The sequence below is a fragment of the Trachurus japonicus genome, chromosome 15, assembly GCF_045865225.1.
Source record: "Trachurus japonicus isolate A0001 chromosome 15, Traja_1.0".
Classification (NCBI taxonomy): Eukaryota; Metazoa; Chordata; class Actinopteri; order Carangiformes; family Carangidae; genus Trachurus; species Trachurus japonicus.
The window spans coordinates 8,364,308-8,384,077 of record NC_140921.1 but is presented as its reverse complement, the minus strand read 5'-3'; the positions used below and the strand labels follow the sequence as shown (position 1 = coordinate 8,384,077).

Genomic DNA, 19,770 nt, shown 5'->3' with positions numbered 1-19,770 from the left:
GAGATTAGATGAAGAACCGCCTTCACGCTATATTTAGCTTGAGTTACTGCATAGATGTGACCAGACTGACCAGAAATCAATGAAATAAACATCTGAGTTGTTTTCCACCAGCTTTCAAAGGTAAACTTTCTGCTGCATTATTTCTCTCAGTCTAACCTTATTGATAAAAACTTTAACAAAGGAACAGGACTGTTGATGTAAAACAACATGACTTACAGTTATATTCTTTGTTCGATATTCTTTGTTTTTCGTCTCTCTTGCCTTACGTTATTGATATTTGTGCTAAAATGCTGGATTCATTGAAATTTACACTGTACTGCAGTTGTATTGTGTTATGTTGTGTGAAAATTTGTAGGTAATCAATGTTGGCTATAAGGAGCGTCTTAAAGGAGTTGTATGTGAGAATGTGGCCAAAACTGTTGCTGCAGTCAAATTTAAAACACTGCAGCGCGTTGTTTCCTCTTCCTTTGCCCCTAGAATCAATGTTGATAGCCAAACGCTAACCTCTGCCCTTCTCCAGCTGGTATTTTCGTCCAGTGCAACAACGTGCGCAGCGGATTTGATAAATTGGCAGACTGCTGTGCGCCGAGATGTGGTCGCGCAGCAGGGGGAGGTGTCGACAGATTCACCTTGGCGCAGTGACAATTTGTTCCCAATAGACCGCGCCGAGAGTGCGCATTATTTCTCTCAATCTATTTATAACCTCATTCATCAAATCTGTAATGTTATTGATGGCCATTGACTGTTAGTAATCTACAGTCAGTGTCTTTTAGCCTCTCTCATGGCTTTAATGAAATTAATTAGATTTTTGTGCTGGATGCTGGATTAATAAAAATGACACTCTAGCATAGTTGTACCGTGGTAGGAAGTCAGTGTAAGGCTATCTAACTCATCAAATTCATCATTGCGGTCAATATCCTGTAATAAAAAATGCCTCATGTTGATAGTGTTAGTCTCTCGATAATTAACTTGATCATTTTGACCAGAATCACAGCATCAGCAGTTTTCCACTGAGAGGACGACGGCAGAAACCTCACAGTTTTTTCTCAGTAGACTCAAGGTGGACATTCACCTCACAGCTATATTGTCACTGAACGATGTGAGGTCTACATTAAAATACATGCTCTTCTGTCTGACAACAGATTTTATAGGAAGATGGAAGATTTCTACATTAACCACACCTCAGTGGACAAAAGCTACAATAACAGCAACACTGAGTCCGACAGCAATACTGTGAGAACATTATTTATTGTGGAAGTGGTGACGTGCATCTTCATCGGTGTCGTCCTGCCACTGACCCTAGTGGCCATCTATCAACTTTACTCTCTGGTGAGAACTCAGTTCATGACTGAGGAAGAGTTTGATGACAAATTCATGAGTGCAGTTTTCAGCAGAACAAGATAAAAACATGTCATCAGCTCACAACATGTTTCCAACCACTGTGTTTACTCTTCTCAATGTTTTCCTGCAGGTCAGAGATGGTCAGGTGGCTCCGATCTACATCATCAACCTTCTCATTTCTGACATCATTCAACTCTGCTCCATGATCATTAGTGTGGCAAAATCTGACGATGACAATATCTCAAGTGTGATTTATATGTATGGTCTGATGGCCAGCGTTTGCTTCATGGTGTGTGTTTCCCTGGAAAGGTAGCTATCAGTCTATTCTGTCTGAACATTTTATTTCATCATAACTCAGATGCTCCACAAAGACGATGTGTGTGTCTGTGTATTACAGGTATTTGGGCATCGCCTGGCCGCTGTGGTACCGCTTCAGAAGAAACATCAAGACCTCTGTGGTGGTCTGTGTCGTGGTCTGGATACTTCCTCTTCTCTTTATTCTACCCCACAGTTTTGGAGTTTATCCTAACACCATGCTAATCCTCATTGGTCTCTTCCTCCTCCTTCCCTTCCCTCTGTGCATCTTCTCCCTGTTTGGGACCATTAAAGCTCTGTCTGCAGCCACCAGTGTCCCTCCTGATGAAAAACGGCGAATTGTGGCCATTTTGGTTTTGGTGCTACTTATTTACACACTGTTGTTCCTGCCCATCATCATTGTGCTCCTTGCAGAAGAAGCAAGGAATCATGATTCCTTACTTGTCGCTGACACATTGGCAAAGTTCAGTCCTCTTGCAGACTTGTTTCTGTATGTTTTCAGTAGGAAAGGAGCTGACAAATGTTTGGCCTGTGTGTGTCGTTGCAGGATGAACAGTGACAGAGACATCACAACAGTGACAGAGATGTCAGGTATCAACTCATAGGCAGTCGCTAAAAGAATTAGAAAAAGAAAAATGGAGGAAGAAATGTATAGAGACAAATCATACTGTTGTCCTCTGACGTGATTTGCAGTGTTACGCCTGACTATATATTCACTGTAACACATCGTCATCGTCAAATTAATTTGTAGACTAGCACTGCCTGAAAGGTGTTGACTCTGGCAGCCACAAACGTCTCACTTGCACTGCACCATCAAGGTCATTTTTATTTGCATGGCATCATTGTATGCCACTTGATGCCCGATTTTTTTTAAATACCTCTCACAATTGAGCAGAATAGAGTGATGTGCAATAGGCTCTAAATGGAGTCAGCTTTACACCATCAAAACACATGCTGAATTTCAGTGCCAGGATGTTCGCCTGTGCATACATACTGCGGCACTGCCTGTAAATGCCATCATCATCAGTCATTTCATCTGTGATCAGATGTCCAAGATACTTAACCTCATCACTTGTACAGAGGTCATTATTAGACCATTTAAAATCTGGAAGATTCTGACATTTGTCTTCTTTTGTTCTGATTAACACAACACTCTCACGGGCATTATATTTTATATCATTTCCCAAGCCATACAGTAGTCAGTACAAATATTAAGGAGCTGCTGAAGACCAGCGGGTCTTAGGTGATTCACCAACATAATACACCATTACACCAATCATCCACTCAGTCTTATAGGCATTCAGTCTAACGAGAAGTTTAGTTTTTTCTTTTGGTCAATTAAAAGTTGATGAAAATTATTATTATATTATCAAGTCTGCATGATCACGCTGCCATTATAACTCTCTCATTTTTACACCTTTGTCTGTTTTCGGCTTGTTTAACTTTTACACAATTATAAAGGGTTTCCAACTCAAATTGTTTGTTGTAAGTTCTTTCTACATTATTACTTTTTTAAATAAACTAAACAACACATGACTTCTTTGTCTTAATTCATTTTACATTTGATAAATCTCACTAATATTTTGTCATCAGGGGGGAATCATAAGCTTTAATGTAACTACAATAAAAAACAACAGAGAACGACAGAGAAGCAAAGCACCTGCAGTGTTTATAGTTAATTACATTAATGTGACTCCCAGCAACAAATTCACCAGAAAACTATGTCTGACTTCCTCAGTGGTGAAGATTAGATGAAGCAGAGATCATTAAGAACCCCCCCCCCCCCCCCCCCATGACTTATCATGCAGCGTTGCTCAATTTCACATTATTAGACTGGATGAAGAGAGGAAACAACAAACTCTGCTAAAAGAAATTTATCCAGGTTCAGGTTGTGATCCAGCAGCTTTAATACAACGTTTCTGTTCCAGAGTTTGTGTCACATTATTTCGTACATCTTCTTACTATCTATTTATAACTTCATTTATAAAAACTGTTAAGTTATTGATGACCACTGACTGTGGGTGGACAGTAATCAATTTTTTTTTAAAACTTTTTTCATTTGTGCTAAAATGCTGGATTAATAATTTGTTCCAAATTGCTTCTGAACCATCTTCATGTGTTTTTGTCCGTGCTGCACGGAGCCTTACCAATTGGGCTGTATGTGGCCCCTGAACTAAAATGAATTTGACACCCCCGATTTAAAAGGTTAAAATTAAATAAAAATGGATTGCCAAGGTCAAATTTTTTTTATATGTAAAACTACCAACTTGACAAAGGAAGTAAAATACAATCTACTTGTTGCCTGTTTTGAGAGATGATACTTGTGATTGATTAGTCATGTCTGCAGAGGTCAGAAAGGGGAGCTCTTCCCTCTGTGCTTCATTCTCAGTGAAACAGAAGCACTGTGTCCTGTATATTTATTGGTATCTCCCCTTTTTTGGGTTTAATATTTACAGTTCATAGCAAGAATGTCACACTCAGGAATGAATTCACTATCCGCCTGTCTTCATTTCTGGTGAAGATTAGATGAGGCAAGACTGAAAACACATCACTTTTAAAAGTTCATGTACACCATTACTAGACGTCAGTTCAAAAGTTCATCATCATTGGTATAGATAACCATCTTTGTTTTCGTCAGGAGAAGAGAGCACAACCTTTTTTTTTCATACAGCATATCGGGCCCTAATTTCTTGGCGCAACTCAGGGTGGCGCAGCGAGGCGAGCCCTGACGCAGCTGGCGAAGTGGTATTATCGTCCAGTGCAACAAGGTGCGCAGCGGATTCGGTAAATTGGTAGGCTGCTGTGCGCTGAGATGGGAGTGGTCGCGCAGCAGGGGGAGGTGTCGACAGATTCGCCGTGGCGCAGTGACAATTTGTTGCCGATAGACCGCGCGGAGAGTGCGCCGAAAGCTCGCCAGCTCCAACCTGGTCTAATGTCAGCGCAAGGCGAAGCACAGCAGCGCAGTGGTATTTTGACTGCCCAGCGCGCAGTGCGCCCACGTCACCAAGACCTCACAGGCAGATTTCCACAGTTCCAGGCACATTTAAATGCAATTAACAATAATAATAATAATAATAATAATCATCACAATAACCCCTATTTATTGTATCTGAATCAGCACATACACCTATATCTATATAGATTGTCCCGTCACACTGATGGCAGATCAAAGGCTTGCGTAATGGAAACTCAGCCTGACTGAATTAACACAGATGAAACCAGGGAGGGACTGAGACAGCCGTGGATGTCCCAAGAGCAGGTGTTGACACTACACACTGTGCCGTTGCAGATTATCAGCTATTTATTTATTTATTTACTTATTGATTTATTAGGGGCCAGCGCCGCATCGTCACGCGACCATAACAAATAAAACTGAAAACACATAAACTATCATCTCTCACAGCAAACCACAATCAGCCTCGGCATCATAGTGAGCAGATATTCACATCTCCCATCTCAGGTAAATTCTAAAGAAAAAAGAAAAAGAGAGACGCTCCGTGATGCCTCCTTTACGCACAGCTGTTTGTTTATGTTGTGATCTGTGCACAGGGGTTTAAATAGTAGGTTACTAAATATGAGTGTCTTTATTAATGGAAAAGGTGTGTGTGTGTGTGTGTGTTTTTTTTTTTACTCGGCAACAGCTCTCAATATGTCAGAGCAAACCTGGATAACATCATAACCTCCTCCCTCCCAGACTACTTTTGCATCATCAGTTTTATGTCCCCAGAAATACTTCTGTTGTGAGGAGAGTTTTTGCAGTGCCTTTGTACATTTGCAGGTGTTATCAGTTTTTGCAGTGTGTGTGCAATGTGTTGTTTTGTAGGAAGACAGAAGATTTCTAAATTAACAACACCTCAGTGGACAAAAGCTACAACATCAAGTCTGACTACGAAATCGACATCAGCAACATTATGAAACTTATATTCATCATGAATGTGGTGACATGCATCATCATCAGTATCGGCCTCCCACTGACCCTAGTGGCCATCTATCAACTTTACTCTCTGGGGAGAACTCAGTTCATGACGGATGAAGAGTTGTTTACTCTTCTCAATGTTTTCCTGCAGGTCAGAAAGGATCACGTGGCTCCGATCTACATCATCAACCTTCTCATTTCTGATCTCATTCAACTCTGCTCCATGATCGTTGAGGTGGCAAAACCTGAGGATGCCATCATCGCAGAAATCTTTCAATTCACACTCATGGTCTGATGGTCAGCGTTTGCTTCATGGTGTGTGTCGCCCTGGAAAGGTAGCTCTACTCAGTGTGCGTGTAGCTTTTCTCTGTCTGATCATTTTATTTCATCATAATTCAGATGCTCCACAAAGACGACCTGTGTGTCTGTGTATTACAGGTATTTGGTCATCGCCTGGCCGCTGTGGTGCCGCTTCAGACGAAACATCAAGACCTCTGTTGTGGTCTGTGTCGTGGTCTGGATCCTTCCTCTTGTCTTTCTGATCCCACTCAGGTTTCAAGTTGTGTTCCCACTGTTCATCATTGCTGTCTTCTTCCTCCTCCCCCTCCCTCTGTTCATATTCTTCCTGTTTGGGACCATTAAAGCTCTGTCTGCAGCCATCAGTGTCCCTCCTGATGAAAAACGTAGAATCGTGGCCAATTTTGGTGCTACTTATTTACACACTGTTGTTCCTGCCCAGCATCATTGTGCTCCTTGTAGGAGAAATGAATTATCATCTCTTTGAGTTTGTCTCTATCCTTTTGCTACATCTCAGTCCTCTTGCAGACTTGTTTCTGTATGTTTTCAGCAGGAAAGGAGCTGGGGACCGGTTTTTGGCCTTTGTGTGTCGTTGCAGGAGCATGAATGATATCAACTTATAGGCAGTCACTCCATGTAGACAGAGAAAGAAGGAGAGAGAGAGAGAAAAAAAGGGAGGAAGAAATGTCTAACTGGCCTGTACATTGACTGAAAAACACAGCATTTTCTTTCCTCTTTTTGTTTATTAAAAGTTCATGTATAGCCTATATCTTTATTAGACTTAAGTCACAAAAGTTTATAACTCAACTGAAATGATCTGCAGCATGATCACTCTGCCATTATACAACTTCTTGTCTCTCTTGTTTACATCTTTATTTTGTCTGTTTTCTGCTTGTTTAAAGTCGCCCTCCCGCGACCAGTTTTAGTTATTTTAAAACGTTCTCTGTGGTCTTTAAATTGTGATTATGAAGTTTTTAGCCAAAATCACAAAACCTGTGCCATTTCCCAGGGCTCTCCTTCTGCACAGCACCAGCAGCTCATTAGCAATGCACCTCTGGAGGGTGGGCGGAGACTGCGCTGCTCTGCACCCGCCCAGCATTACATTAGGTACAAAGAATACATCAGACATCACATTACATTACCACAATAGTTCAACTCACAAAAAATTCCTACAATAAATTATTACGCGTTATATATTTCTCATTCATTGAATTTACAATTTATTCATATAGTCTATTACTAGCTTTTTTGAGTTAATATTTTGATCCTATAATGGCTCTGTACATTACAGTATGTTTTAAAAAGTTTGTTCTTGGTTTAAGTGTCAGTAAATGATCATATTGCCTGGCTGGAACATCAAGACCTCTGTGGTGGGCTCTGGTGGTGTCTTCCTCCTCCTCCTCTTCCCTCTGTTCATCTTCTCCCTGTCTGGGACCATTAAAGCTCTGTCTGCAGCCATCAGTGTCCCTGCTGATGAAAAACGACGAATTGTGGCCATTTTGGTTTTGGTGCTGCTTATTTTACACACTGTTGTTCCTGCCCAGCATCATTTGGTTTCTTGCAGGAGAAAATAAAAGTGATTATACGTTCTGGATTGTCTCTTTCCTTTTGCTAAAGTTCAGTCCTCTTGCAGACTTGTTTCTGTTTGTTTTCAGTAGGAAAGGAGCTATAGACACGTTTTTGGCCTGTGTGTGTTGTTGCAGGATGAACAGTGACAGTGACATCAGCAGAACAACAGCATGATTGATTGAACATTAGTGACTGTTATTGACTCCGATAAATGGAGACAAGACAGACACTGTCGTCTTCTGGCTTTGATTTCTCTTTAATTGTGGTTTAACCTGCTGTGTTGCACTGTGAAAGCTCATGAAAGCTTTTGTTAAATGTTCATTAAAACACATCTCTCATTTTTACATCTGTATTTTGTATTTTTTTCCCAATTATAAATAGTGTCAAATTGGAACTGTATTTTTGGTCTAAGGGCTTTTGTCATTCTTTTGTTTATTCATTGTATATTTGAGTGCGTTTGGAAACCACATTGTTTCTCAATAAAATAAGTGACATATTGCAAGGAACTGTATGTAAGACTGTGGCCAAAACTGTTGCTGCACTCAAATTCAAAACATTGCAGTGCGTTGTTTCCCCTCCCCTTGCCCCCAGACTAGAGGTTGCCAGATAAAGATGATCATGCCTCTCTAAAACATGTTAGACTACATTACTGTAGTTACTACCTGTAGTCAGAGAGTTGAAGCAGCAGTATCGGTTATCATAGTAAATATACAGTATCTCCTACATGTTCGTGGTTCTGTAGTTTGAGCAGGTTGTTGATTAATATTTAACTTTTTACTCTGATTGTTTAATTGCTCTGACTCACAGTAACTATGAGTTCACGTCAACTCAAGCGATCTTTGTTGCACTTCTCGGCTCCAACGCTGTGTGTGAGTGTATGTGTGCATAGTGCTGACACACACACTGTTACCCTGCATCTGCAGGAGCCTGTTCTTCACATGAGCCAACATACTGTATGAGAACCGTTTCTGCAGAATAAACATCAAGAGCATCTCTGTGTTTTCACATTAGGACTTTCCTCCACTTTCTGACCGCCGGTTTTATAACGACCACAGACAAGGAGAACTGACCGGGCCGGACTCGTCTCATGAACCGCTCCAAATATTCACCATTATCACCAACATTTAAACTTTTCAAACTTTCACTTTGTAATTCCTCCCTTTGGCTTTAGCTGCAGCTGCTGCAGCTCAAACTATATGCTCACGACAGGAGGCGGTGTATCAGACAGCGGAGTGACAAGCTGCTTATTTCTCCCATGTGATGTCAAGGAAATATGACCATAGCCGATAATCGAAAGCGACCAAAAAAAAATGTCACAATCTCAATTGGAGATCGTTTTTTCTCCCAGTCGTAGTAGCTTAATTGGCAACCCAGAGGCCGAAATGCCACCAACGCAAAACACAAAACACAAAACACAAAACCAAAACATAAAAATGATTTGCAGGCTGCATATGTGTTAAAAGAATATTCTGGCTGTGCTTTGTTGTCAGTTAGATCAGTATTTCAAATTAACATGATTTCTTCGTCTCTGCTAACATAATGAGTGGTTTTATGATTACTTCCTGTACATTTCTTACATAAAGTTCCTTTAAATGTCAACATTCTGTTTACAACTTTTATACTAAATGGTTTTTGCAGGTCACACAGTTGTGAACCAACACAAACAAATTAATGTCCGCACTAGTCACGCACCTGCATAGTTTTCATAAACATTTGTATAGATAACCATCTCTGTTTTCCTTAGAAGTAGAGAACACATCATAAAGAACCTCTTTCATAACATTATCATGCTACATCGCTGAATTACACATTATTAGTCTGTGAGGATTCAGAGGAGAAACAACAGACTCTGCTAAAAGGAACTCACCCGGCTTGTGATCCAGCAGCTTTCAAAGGTAAAGTTTGTGTTTCTTTCCCTGACCATAACTGTAAAGGTGTTGGGACTGGACTCTAGTTCTTGTCATCTACAGTTAGCTCATGTGTTTCCCTCTTGTCTTAAAGAGACAAGGCAAGGCAAGGAAATTTTATTCGTGTAGCCAGTTTTTAGTTTGGTTTGTCTCAAAGGGCTTTACATGGCAACATAACAACATCCTCTGCCCTAACTGAGATTGGTGCTAAAATGCTGGAGCGCTCTCAGATGTATCATGTATTATAGCTGAAACTACTGTATTTGTGTGAACTAGACACAGGCCAGTATGATTGTGACTTCATAATAACCTTGAGCAAAAATATCACATTTTCACAATATTGTGGTTTTGCAACTACAGACACACACGCTCACACACACAAAGCAGGGGCACAGCAATTCTGCAGACTAGATACATGTACAGAGCTGGGGACAATATTTGTTTTGTAAAAGCTGATCAGCAGAGATGTTCTTCTTAAAAACAAACAGACATTAAAATTCAACATTTCTCTGACAGACGCAGGCAGCAAAGAGGAGCTGATTGGAGATGCTATATTGTCTAAACCTTTGGTGCTGAGGGAAAACCCTGTGTATTGATGGGGGAAAAGCTCTTGGAGTACTACCTTTAAAACTCTGTCTTTGAGTCATTTATAATCTAAAGGGAAAACAGCTTCCTATGCTTCCTAGCATAGGAAGGGTATGGTTGAAAATATTAGTGGTTTAGAAACACTGACTTTTTTAATACCTTGAAACTGGAGACAGCATTTTACAGCATTAGTTTTATCTCTGAATACTTTAAAGTGGAGAATAAATTACCTGCTCTTCTCTTAAACAACAGGTTTACTGTTGAAGAATGGAGGATTTCAACGTCAACAACACCTCAGCGTACGAAAGCCACAATTACAGTGACTACAACTATGATTACACAGGAATCAGCTATAAACAATATGTACTGATCAGAGATGTGGTGTATTACATTGTCACGAGTATCGGTTTTCCACTGATCCTATTGGTCTTCTATGGAGTTTACTCTCAGGTGAGAACTAATTGAAGTCTTAATGACGGATTCATATGAGTGCAGTTTTCAGCAGAACAAGATAAAAACGTATCATCAGCTCACAACATGTTTCCAACCACTGTGTTTACTCTTCTCAATGTTTTCCTGCAGGTCAGAAAGAATCATGTTGCTCCGATCTACATCATCAACCTTCTCATTTCTGACCTCATTCAACTCTGCTCCCTGATCGTTGAGGTGGCAAAACCCGAGAATTCCCTTTTTCTGGCCAATGAGGCCATTTACATTTATGGTCTGATGACAAGCGTTGGGTTCATGATGTGCATTGCCCTGGAAAGGTAGCTATCAGTCTACTCAGTGTGTGTGTAGCTTTTCTCTGTCTGATCATTTTATTTCATCATAATGCTCCACAAAGACGATGTGTGTGTCTGTGTATTACAGGTATCTGGTCATCGCCTGGCCGCTGTGGTACCGCTTCAGAAGAAACATCAAGACCTCTGTTGTGGTCTGTGTCGTGGTCTGGATCCTTCCTCTTGTCTTTCTGGTCTCACTCATGTTCTGGAGGTCTCAGGTCTCAGGAATCATCCTTGGTGTTTACTTCCTCCCTCCCTTCCCTCTGTTCATATTCTTCCTGTTTGGGACCATTAAAGCTCTGTCTGCAGCCATCAGTGTAACTTCAGATGAGAAACGGCGAATTGTGGCCATTTTGGTTTTGGTGCTACTTATTTACACACTGTTGTTCCTGCCCATCATCATTGGGTTTCTTGCAGGAGAATATCGACATGATTCAATGTTCCGGTTTGTCTCTGTGCTTTTGGTAAGGTTCAGTCCTCTTGCAGACTTGTTTCTGTATGTTTTCAGTAGGAAAGGAGCTGCAGACAGGTTTTTGGCCTTTGTGTGTCGTTGCAGGATGAACAGTGACAGTGACATCAGCACAGTAACAGTCTGAATGGTAACATGTGATATGCAGTCGTTAGATGCAGGCAGAGAGAGAAAAGCTGCGGAAGTACAGCAGGCAAAAAGTAAAATAGAAAAGGAAATGTAGAGACAAAACAGATACTGTCGTCTTCTGATGTGATTTAAAACTAATAATACTACTAACTATATATCCACTAAAAATATTAAGTTTTCTCTTTTTAATCTATTAAAAGTTAATGTCTATCATTATTACACTTTAGTCAGGAAAGCAAAGTTTATATCACTTTAATAAACTGAGATAAATTACAGCATGACCACTCTGTCATTATAACAACAACTCTCTCATTCCTACATCTTTGTTTTGTCTGTTTTCTGCATTTTAACTTTGCTTGTGTTACTAATGAACAGTATAAAAACTGGATTTTTTTCTTCATAATTTCTAAATAAAAACATATTACTTGTTTACTTTTTGTACAATTAATATTGTATGAAAAACAGCAGGAAGGTGATGGTGGTTCTCAGGTTCTCGTTTCAGCTCAGAGCTTGTGAGGGGTTTGTGTGTGTTAACTGAGAGTACAGGGACAGGCGACGGTCAGAGAGGGCAGGCTGGGGTGGGAGTCAAGAAATGGGAATCAAAAGCAGGATCAGACTGGGCAGAATGTGACAAAGAGGTCATTCACCTGCATAGTTTTCATAATAATTTGTATAGATAACCATCTCTGTTTTCCACATGAGAAGAGATCACATCATCCGTAACCTCTTAAAAACACGTTGTGTGTTTATAGTCTAGTCTACAAATGAATGAATTGAATTCATTAGGAAATTACACCTGTCTTCCTTCATGGTAAAGATTAAGTCATTAAAGGGATAGTAGCATTTTTTTTGAAGTGGGGTTGTATGATCTACAAATAGCCCCTAAATACTTAAATTGCAGTAGTAGACTCTCTGCACTCCTCCCGTTAGCAACGCCAGCCCATAGCCCTGCCCAGAGATTTACAACATACAGTGTTGTGAACAGACCCAAAGAAACGGCCTATTTTTGTAGCCTAAAAGAGGTTTTACCTGAAAAAAAATACACAGTTCCATTGTTTGCTATAATATAATTTTTTCCAGCCCTTCAAAGTGCAGGAAAAACGCAGTTTTTATTTGGACCTAACCAACTCGTATCCCTCCGCCCAGGGTTAGCGGTTCGATCAGCAGTTGGTTAGGTCTTCTGTTATGATCTCTAATTACTGCTATTTTAAGAGTATTGACTTAAAAGGATCAGAAACATAAATATCACTTGCAAAAGGCAATAAAATACGGGAGCATATTGCATTCAAATGAAAAAAAAAATCTGAGTAATCTTTTTTTTTCATTTGTTTTTTTAATAATGTTTCTCCTGTTTTTCACTAGAATGTTTTTCTGTTTTTCATAGTATTTTTTTCTGACTTAACAAGATTTCAAAATCCTGCAAGTAACGTTTATCATGGATCTATTAGATCTCAGATTCTTGTCTAAGAAGCTTGTTTAGCTTTCTAAGATTTCAAAATAGAGGTGACCTTCAAGGGCGCAGATAGAGGGTGGGACAGGTGGGACTCGACACCCCCAGATTCTGATTCACTTGGATCCGTCCCCCTCACTTTTATGGAGAGAAAAATCTTGAAATGCAAAAAAATGCAAAAAAATGCGAAAAAAAATGCGAAATAGCGCCTCTCTGGACGCGTATGGGCTATGTGGCGAGAAACGGTATTACACTCCTGTATTCGGTTGTTGAGCTGGGTAGGCTGTGTCGTCTCAAGCCTGGTTACCATAGTTACCCAGAACGCATATGACAGGCATCAGTGGGACAGCTCCTAGTTTAGGACCCCATAACCTAGAACTACCAACAACAAAACGGCATGCAAGATGAGGCCAGCCAAACCCAAAAAGCAGAAAACGATTGCATCGTTTTTTCAAAAAGCATCAACTGTAAGTAAACTGTGTGTTATCATAAACGTTATCATATCACCTTGCAATTTTTGTTGGTAGTCTGTCTGTTCAAAGAAATCTCGCCGTGGAAGTAAAATCGTAGTACAGACACAGAGTGAGAATAGAGGAAGAGAGACCAATTTCACAAGGGGGAGGGGAGGGGGAAACCTTTATGCATTTATTTATTATCAATTAAATCGTCCATTGCAGCTTTCTGGGGTCTTCTGGAAATGTGTAGGCCTGCTTGAATCCGTGATATTGCCAAGCCTAATGGTCTAGACTCTAAGTTGTTAGGTTACAGTTTCAACAGCGATTGCTAACGTCATCATTTTAAACCGTGAACTGTTATTTTAGTTACTAACACTCGGCGCAATGTGTTCCATTTAAGGTGAATCAGTATTTAACACAATTATTGTGTTGTTGTCATACATCACCTCCATTGAATTTGAATGACTGAGCCTGTTAGCTTGTTATTATCTCGCCTTACAGACACAGTTAATTATTTTTTAGAGTCCAGAATTGAACTTTGTAGGCATTACTAACCATTATTACGGTGGCCTGGAGGTGCAAATCAACATTACAAAACATAAAACACTTTTACAAATTCTGAAACAAATTTACATTTCAGAAAACAAAACTACAAGTCTTAAAACAAAGTTACATTTCAGAAAACAAATTTACATTTCAGAAAACAAAATTACATTTTAGAAAACAAAATTACATCTCAGAAAACACATTTACAAGTTGCAAAACAAAATTACAATTCAGAAAACAAATTTACAAGATGCAAAACAAAATTACATTTCAGAAAAAAAAATACAAGTTGTAAAACAAAATTACATTTCAGAAAAAAAAATTACAAGTTGTAAAACAAAATTACATTTCAGAAAACAAATTTACAAATTGCAAAACAAATTTACATTTCAGAAAACAAAATGACAAATAACATAACACTTTTACAAAGACCAAAACACTTTTACAATATCTGAAACAAATTTACATTTCAGAAAACAAATTTACAAGACACCAAACACTTTTACAAACACCAAGACACATTTACAAGTGGCAAAACACTTTGACAAACTGCAGAAACAAATTTACAAAAAGGCCAACATCAACCGGAAAGGGAATGTACCAACCCCGGGGTTGACCCGGAAGTGAACGAGGAGCGGTCATGACGAGTTCTCGTCGTCAATGGAGAAGCTAACGGAGACCTGAGATCTGCATGACCGCTCCTCGTTCACTTCCGGGTCAACCCCGGGGTTGGTACATTCCCTTTTTGTAATGTAATCTGTGCTATTATGTTTTCATTCTCTTAATATGCTTTTGCATTTTCTCTGTAAAGCACATTGAATGACCTTTTTTTTGTAACATAATACTGTATAATGTACACATATTTTTTGTTTTTCCTTTTCTCAATTGCCATTGTTGATTAAATGATTACCCAAACCTAAATAACCCAAACCTAAATACCTAAATTAAAAAAAATCCCCACACTCTTTGGTATCTGTTTCGCTTTCCATGAACCATCAGTGTCATAATGTTGCTGAATAAAGCAGAACATAATGACGTACTAAAAGAAATGATTTATCATCTCTGTGCAAGATCTGCGATAAGTTTGAGAAGTGTGAGACTGAGTGATGTTGCAAGAGAGCAGCTCCTTCCAGCAGCAGCTCAGCATGTAGCTTGTATGTTCATATGCATGGGTTAGGGTTATGATAGGTATAACAGTCATAATACTGAGTGCAATGGGAGAACAAATGGGAATATATAAGGTAAAAAAAACAACAAAAAAAAACAACAACAACTAGTTTTTAGCCTCTCTGTGTTAAAAATAAGTTGTGAAAACACTTAAAAAGAGCTCAATCAATATCAATGAATATCAACTTTATTGTCCCCAGAGGGAAATTTGCCTTGGACAATCAAAGCCTCCAGCAGCTTCATTTCATATAGACACAAGACAGACATAACAGTACATTTATGACATAAAAAAAAAACATAAAACGAGGGGTAAATATTATAATTCATAGTAAAGATGTTGCTGTGCTTCATTCTCAGCGACACTATCAGGTTCACTGTGGCCCCATATGTTTATTGATATCTCCTCTTTTCAGGGTTTTAACATTTATAGTTTATAGCAAGAATGTCACTCTGCAATGAAATCACTATGTCTGTCTTCATTAGTGGTAAAGATTAGGTGAGGGGAAGGGACATGGTGAAGTGAAATTCTGACCTTAGTAAAAAAAGACTTTTGCTGATATCTTTGGACTGGAGATGCGCTGGCAAGATATTAAGGGTGTTTCAACTGTAAACATCTCTCAACTGTATTAGGAGAAAAAAACACCTCTGTTCTATTCTTAAAATGCAGTAGCGGAAGAACCAGAAATTAGATGATGAAACCACCTTCATGATATACTAAATTGTTGCACTAGACAAGAGTGCCACAGACGAGAAAACAGTCAAGAGGCCTAATCCAGGTTGTTTTCCACCAGCTTTCAAAGGTAAATAATATGCATTATTTGTCTTAATCTATTTATAACCTCATCTGCTCTGACTGTAGGTGGACAGTAATCTACAGTTACTGTCATTTTTCCTCTCTCTTGCCTTTCTTAATTAAGTAATTTTATAAAAATTATCATCAAAGTCACGCACCCATGTCTTTTCATAATCATTTCTATAAATCACCTCTCTTCCTTAGTGGCAGAAATCAAATGATCAGTAACCTCTTTTATGGTAAATGGTCTGTATTTTATATAGCTCTTTTACTATACCTGAAACGATACCCAAAGCGCTTTACAGTACATCACATTCACCCATTCACACACATTTACACACTGATGGCGGAAGCTGCCATGCAAAGCGCTAACCACGACCCATCAGGAGCAAGGCGGGTAAGGTGTCTTGCCCAAGGACACTACGGCAACAACCGGGACAGAGCGGGATTCGAACCGCCAACCCTCTGATCATTGGACGACCCGCTCTACCACTGCCGCCCCAATGACATATGAAGCAACATTGCTGCATCAAACACTAATACACTCTGCGAATGCAGAGGAGAAGCTACAGACTCTAAAAGGAACAGCTTTAAAATGAAATAAAAAGTGTCACATTATTCACTACTTCAAAACTGTAAACGGATTCATAGGAATTGGACTTTAGCTGTACTTTCATCTTAACTTATATTTAGTTTTGGTTTCTTCCCCCGAGTTTCAATAAAATAAGAATAACTTGTGTGTAGTTGTATCATATTTGTGTTGTGTTTAGTGTTATCTCTGACACATCTGTGTCAGCTTTCCGTCTATGGATGACAACATTATGTTTCATATTTATCTTTCTTCATTTATTTACGGGGTGGGGTGGTTAGCAGTTAAGCTGTAGACAAGTTTTTGGCCTGTGTGTGTCGTTACAGGATGAACAGTGACAGACATAAAGCATGAATGATATCAACCTAAAGGCAGTCGCTCCATGTAGACGGAGAAAGAGGGACAGGGAGAGAAATAGAGGTAGAAATGCAGTTATACAGGTTATAAATAGGATTCAATCATTCCTGTTTTTTATTCTTTGTTATATTTTTTTCTACATTGTTTCTCAAGAGGCTAAGTGACATATTGCTGGTTTACCTTTATTACATGTCAACATTCTGCTTACATCTTCTATAGTAAATGGTTTTGCAGGTCACATGAACCAACACAAATTAATTAATGTGCAATAAGCCAACCATGAAACTGAGTCTGTGCCGACCTTCTCTTCCGTTGCTGCTATTTTTTATGTCCCCATGTCACTACACTACATTTTCTGTCCCTAGGAAAATAAGTATTTGAGGGACAGAAAATCAACAAACAAATCCAGAAGGTATGTACAGTTTGTTCTCTCTCTCTTGTCTTGAAGACAAGTGAACTGACTTTGGTGCTGAAATGCTCCATCTCTCTGAAATGTATCTAGTTGTTTTTTTTTTTTTTTTTTTGTATTTGTGTGAACAGCATTTAACAGGTTTAGTAATATCATTGCATACTTTGAGTTGGTACTAAAAAACCTGCTCTTGACTCACATTGAAGACTGTACAGAAGTTGTACTGTGTCTAAAAGTAAAGTAAAAAAACATAAACATTTATTCATATCACAGCTCTAACAGATGAAAAACAATAAAAAGTTTTTCAAATAAATGTTCAAATCCTAAAAACTAAATAAATGAATTTTACTCAGTGAACTGGAGGCCTACCAGGCAGTTTTTCACCTCTCTTGTCTTAGAGAGTGAACTGAGATTGTAACTTAAAGCAGAAGTAAGTGGTCCGGTCGTTTTCGCTAATGCTACGTCCCAGGCAGGCTTTTGAAATCGTACATTACAGCTTCAAGTCACGACTTACGACTTTGTAGCGTTCCAGGCAACCCACTCGTGTTTTTCCGACCTGTTTTACCGGTGAAAGTCACTATAACGGCCACTCGTAACTTCCGACCGGTGAACTCGTACCAGATCGAACTGGTACAACTTCACGGTCGGAAAAATACGAGTTTCCTTGAACGCACCATAACAGTCCTCGTCCCTACGTCGCCACATTCACGGCGTCCCTTGGCTGCACACACAGCCCTGCATGCCGTTCTCTCTCCTCAAACACTCTATGTAAGTGATTGCTGTCGGAAGATATAACTATTTAAGACTTATATTAACACAAATATATCACTTACTTCTACTTTAAATGTTGGATCACTTTGAAGTTTATTCTTTATTATAGCTATTATACCATATTTGTGTTACAGTAACGGGTTTAGTATGATCTCTAACACATATGATATTGAGAGACTTAACAATTTTTCAAATTTCAGGGTTCACTGGAAGATGGAAGATTCGCATGTCAACAACACATCACTGAACAGAAGCTATCATGACTGGGACATTGAAGACATCATCGAAAACATCATCACCAGATACCCTTGTCTTTTCTTCAAAGAAGTCATCATGTATGTGGTGCAATGTATTGTCATCGGTCTTGGTCTCCCTTTGACCCTTGCAGCCATCTATGGAGTTTACTCACTGGTGAGAACATTATATTTATATATTTGTTCTTTTATTTATTTATTCACTGCATTTCTTATGTCTGTGGTAAAGTCTGTGGAAGATGTTGGTAAAACGACTTGATTAGGTCTAGGCAGTAAAGGGTATCGGTTAGGGTTAGAAAAAGAACATTTTCCTTCATCCTTTCTTTCCAACCACTGTGTTTACTCTTCTCAATGTTTTCTTGCAGGCCAAAAATGATCACGTGGCTCCGGTCTTCATCATCAACCTTCTCATTTCTGACCTCATTCAGCTCTGCTGCCTTACTGTTCAAGTGGCAAATCCTAATAAATACATTAATAAACATATCATGTATGAAGGAACCAATGATATGATTTACTTTTTCGGACTGACGACCAGCATTTGCTTCATGGTGTGCATCGCCCTGGAACGGTAGCTATCAAGTTATTGTGTACTGTGTGTGTAGCTATTTCCTGTCTGATCATTTTATTTCATCATAATTCAGATGCTCCACAAAGACGATGTGTGTGTCTGTGTATTACAGGTATCTGGTCGTCGCCTGGCCGCTGTGGTACCGCTTCAGACGAAACATCAAGACCTCTGTCGTGGTCTCTGTCGTGGTCTGGGTCTTTAGTCTTGTCCTTAACCTCGTCATCGGTTTCAGTTTTTCTATAAAGTCCATGGAAATCATCTTTGCTGTCTTCCTCCTCCTCCCCCTCCCTCTGTTCATCTTCTTCCTGTTTGGGACCATTAAATCTCTGTCTGCAGCCATCAGTGTCCCTCCTGCTGAAAAACGTCGAATTGTGGCCATTTTGGTTTTGGTGCTACTTATTTACACACTGTTGTTCCTGCCCAGCATCATTCTGTTCCTTGTTCAAAGATTTGCATATAACCTCTGGTATCTCTCTTTTCTTTTCATAAAGCTCAGTCCTCTTGCAGATTTATTTCTGTATGTTTTATTAAGGAAAGGAGCCACAGACAGGTTTTTGGCCTCAGTGTGTTGTTGCAGGATGGACAGTGACACTGATACCAGCAGATCAACAGAATTAGAGATCACAGGTTGTTAGACAAAGGAGGAAAAAAATCAGAGGAAGTAAAGGAGGGAAATACCAACTGACCAAACCATAACCAGCTTTGAAAAGAAGCAATAAATTCTTGTATTCTACATTTATAATCTTCTAATCCTGCTCTTTGTAATCTGTGCTATTACTGTATGTTTTCATCCCATTCTCTTAGTATGCTGTTTTTACTATGTATTATTTTTTCAATGCATTTTTTCTGTTAAACACATTGAATGACCTTTGTGTATAAAATACTGTACAAATAAATTTGGTTTACCTTTTCTAAATTGCCATTGTTGGTTAAACGATAGTAAGTTTGAGAAGTGTGAGACTGAGCGATGTTGCAGGAGGCGAGCAGCTACTTCCAGCAGCAGCTCAGCATGTTTGTGTGTAGCTTGTGTGTGAGTAGTGGGTGACAGAGCGAGAGAAGCGGAGACAGAGAGAGAGAGCGCAGTGATGCAGGTGAGCAGGG

At 39.3% G+C, this 19,770-nt stretch overlaps 3 protein-coding genes and 1 pseudogene across 3 annotated transcripts; all 4 read left to right on the top strand.

Moving 5' to 3' along the window:
* Window positions 1-1,155: 1,155 nt before the first annotated feature.
* Window positions 1,156-2,261, top strand: LOC146973158 (uncharacterized). The gene is made up of 3 exons (XM_085799081.1): window positions 1,156-1,329; window positions 1,472-1,650; window positions 1,739-2,261. The coding sequence occupies exons 1-3, from the start codon at window positions 1,156-1,158 to the stop codon at window positions 2,259-2,261; spliced, it is 876 nt and encodes a 291-aa protein (XP_085655207.1).
* Window positions 2,262-5,585: 3,324 nt separating this feature from the next.
* LOC146973157 (uncharacterized) lies at window positions 5,586-6,492 on the top strand (annotated as a pseudogene).
* Window positions 6,493-10,197: 3,705 nt separating this feature from the next.
* LOC146973156 (G protein-coupled receptor 4-like) lies at window positions 10,198-11,308 on the top strand. The gene is made up of 3 exons (XM_085799080.1): window positions 10,198-10,380; window positions 10,513-10,697; window positions 10,801-11,308. Exons 1-3 carry the CDS (start codon window positions 10,198-10,200, stop codon window positions 11,306-11,308), a joined length of 876 nt encoding a protein of 291 aa, XP_085655206.1.
* Window positions 11,309-18,060: 6,752 nt separating this feature from the next.
* LOC146973155 (G protein-coupled receptor 4-like) lies at window positions 18,061-19,304 on the top strand. Its single transcript, XM_085799079.1, has 3 exons — window positions 18,061-18,258; window positions 18,467-18,669; window positions 18,782-19,304. Exons 1-3 carry the CDS (start codon window positions 18,061-18,063, stop codon window positions 19,302-19,304), a joined length of 924 nt encoding a protein of 307 aa, XP_085655205.1.
* The last annotated feature ends 466 nt before the right edge of the window (window positions 19,305-19,770 follow it).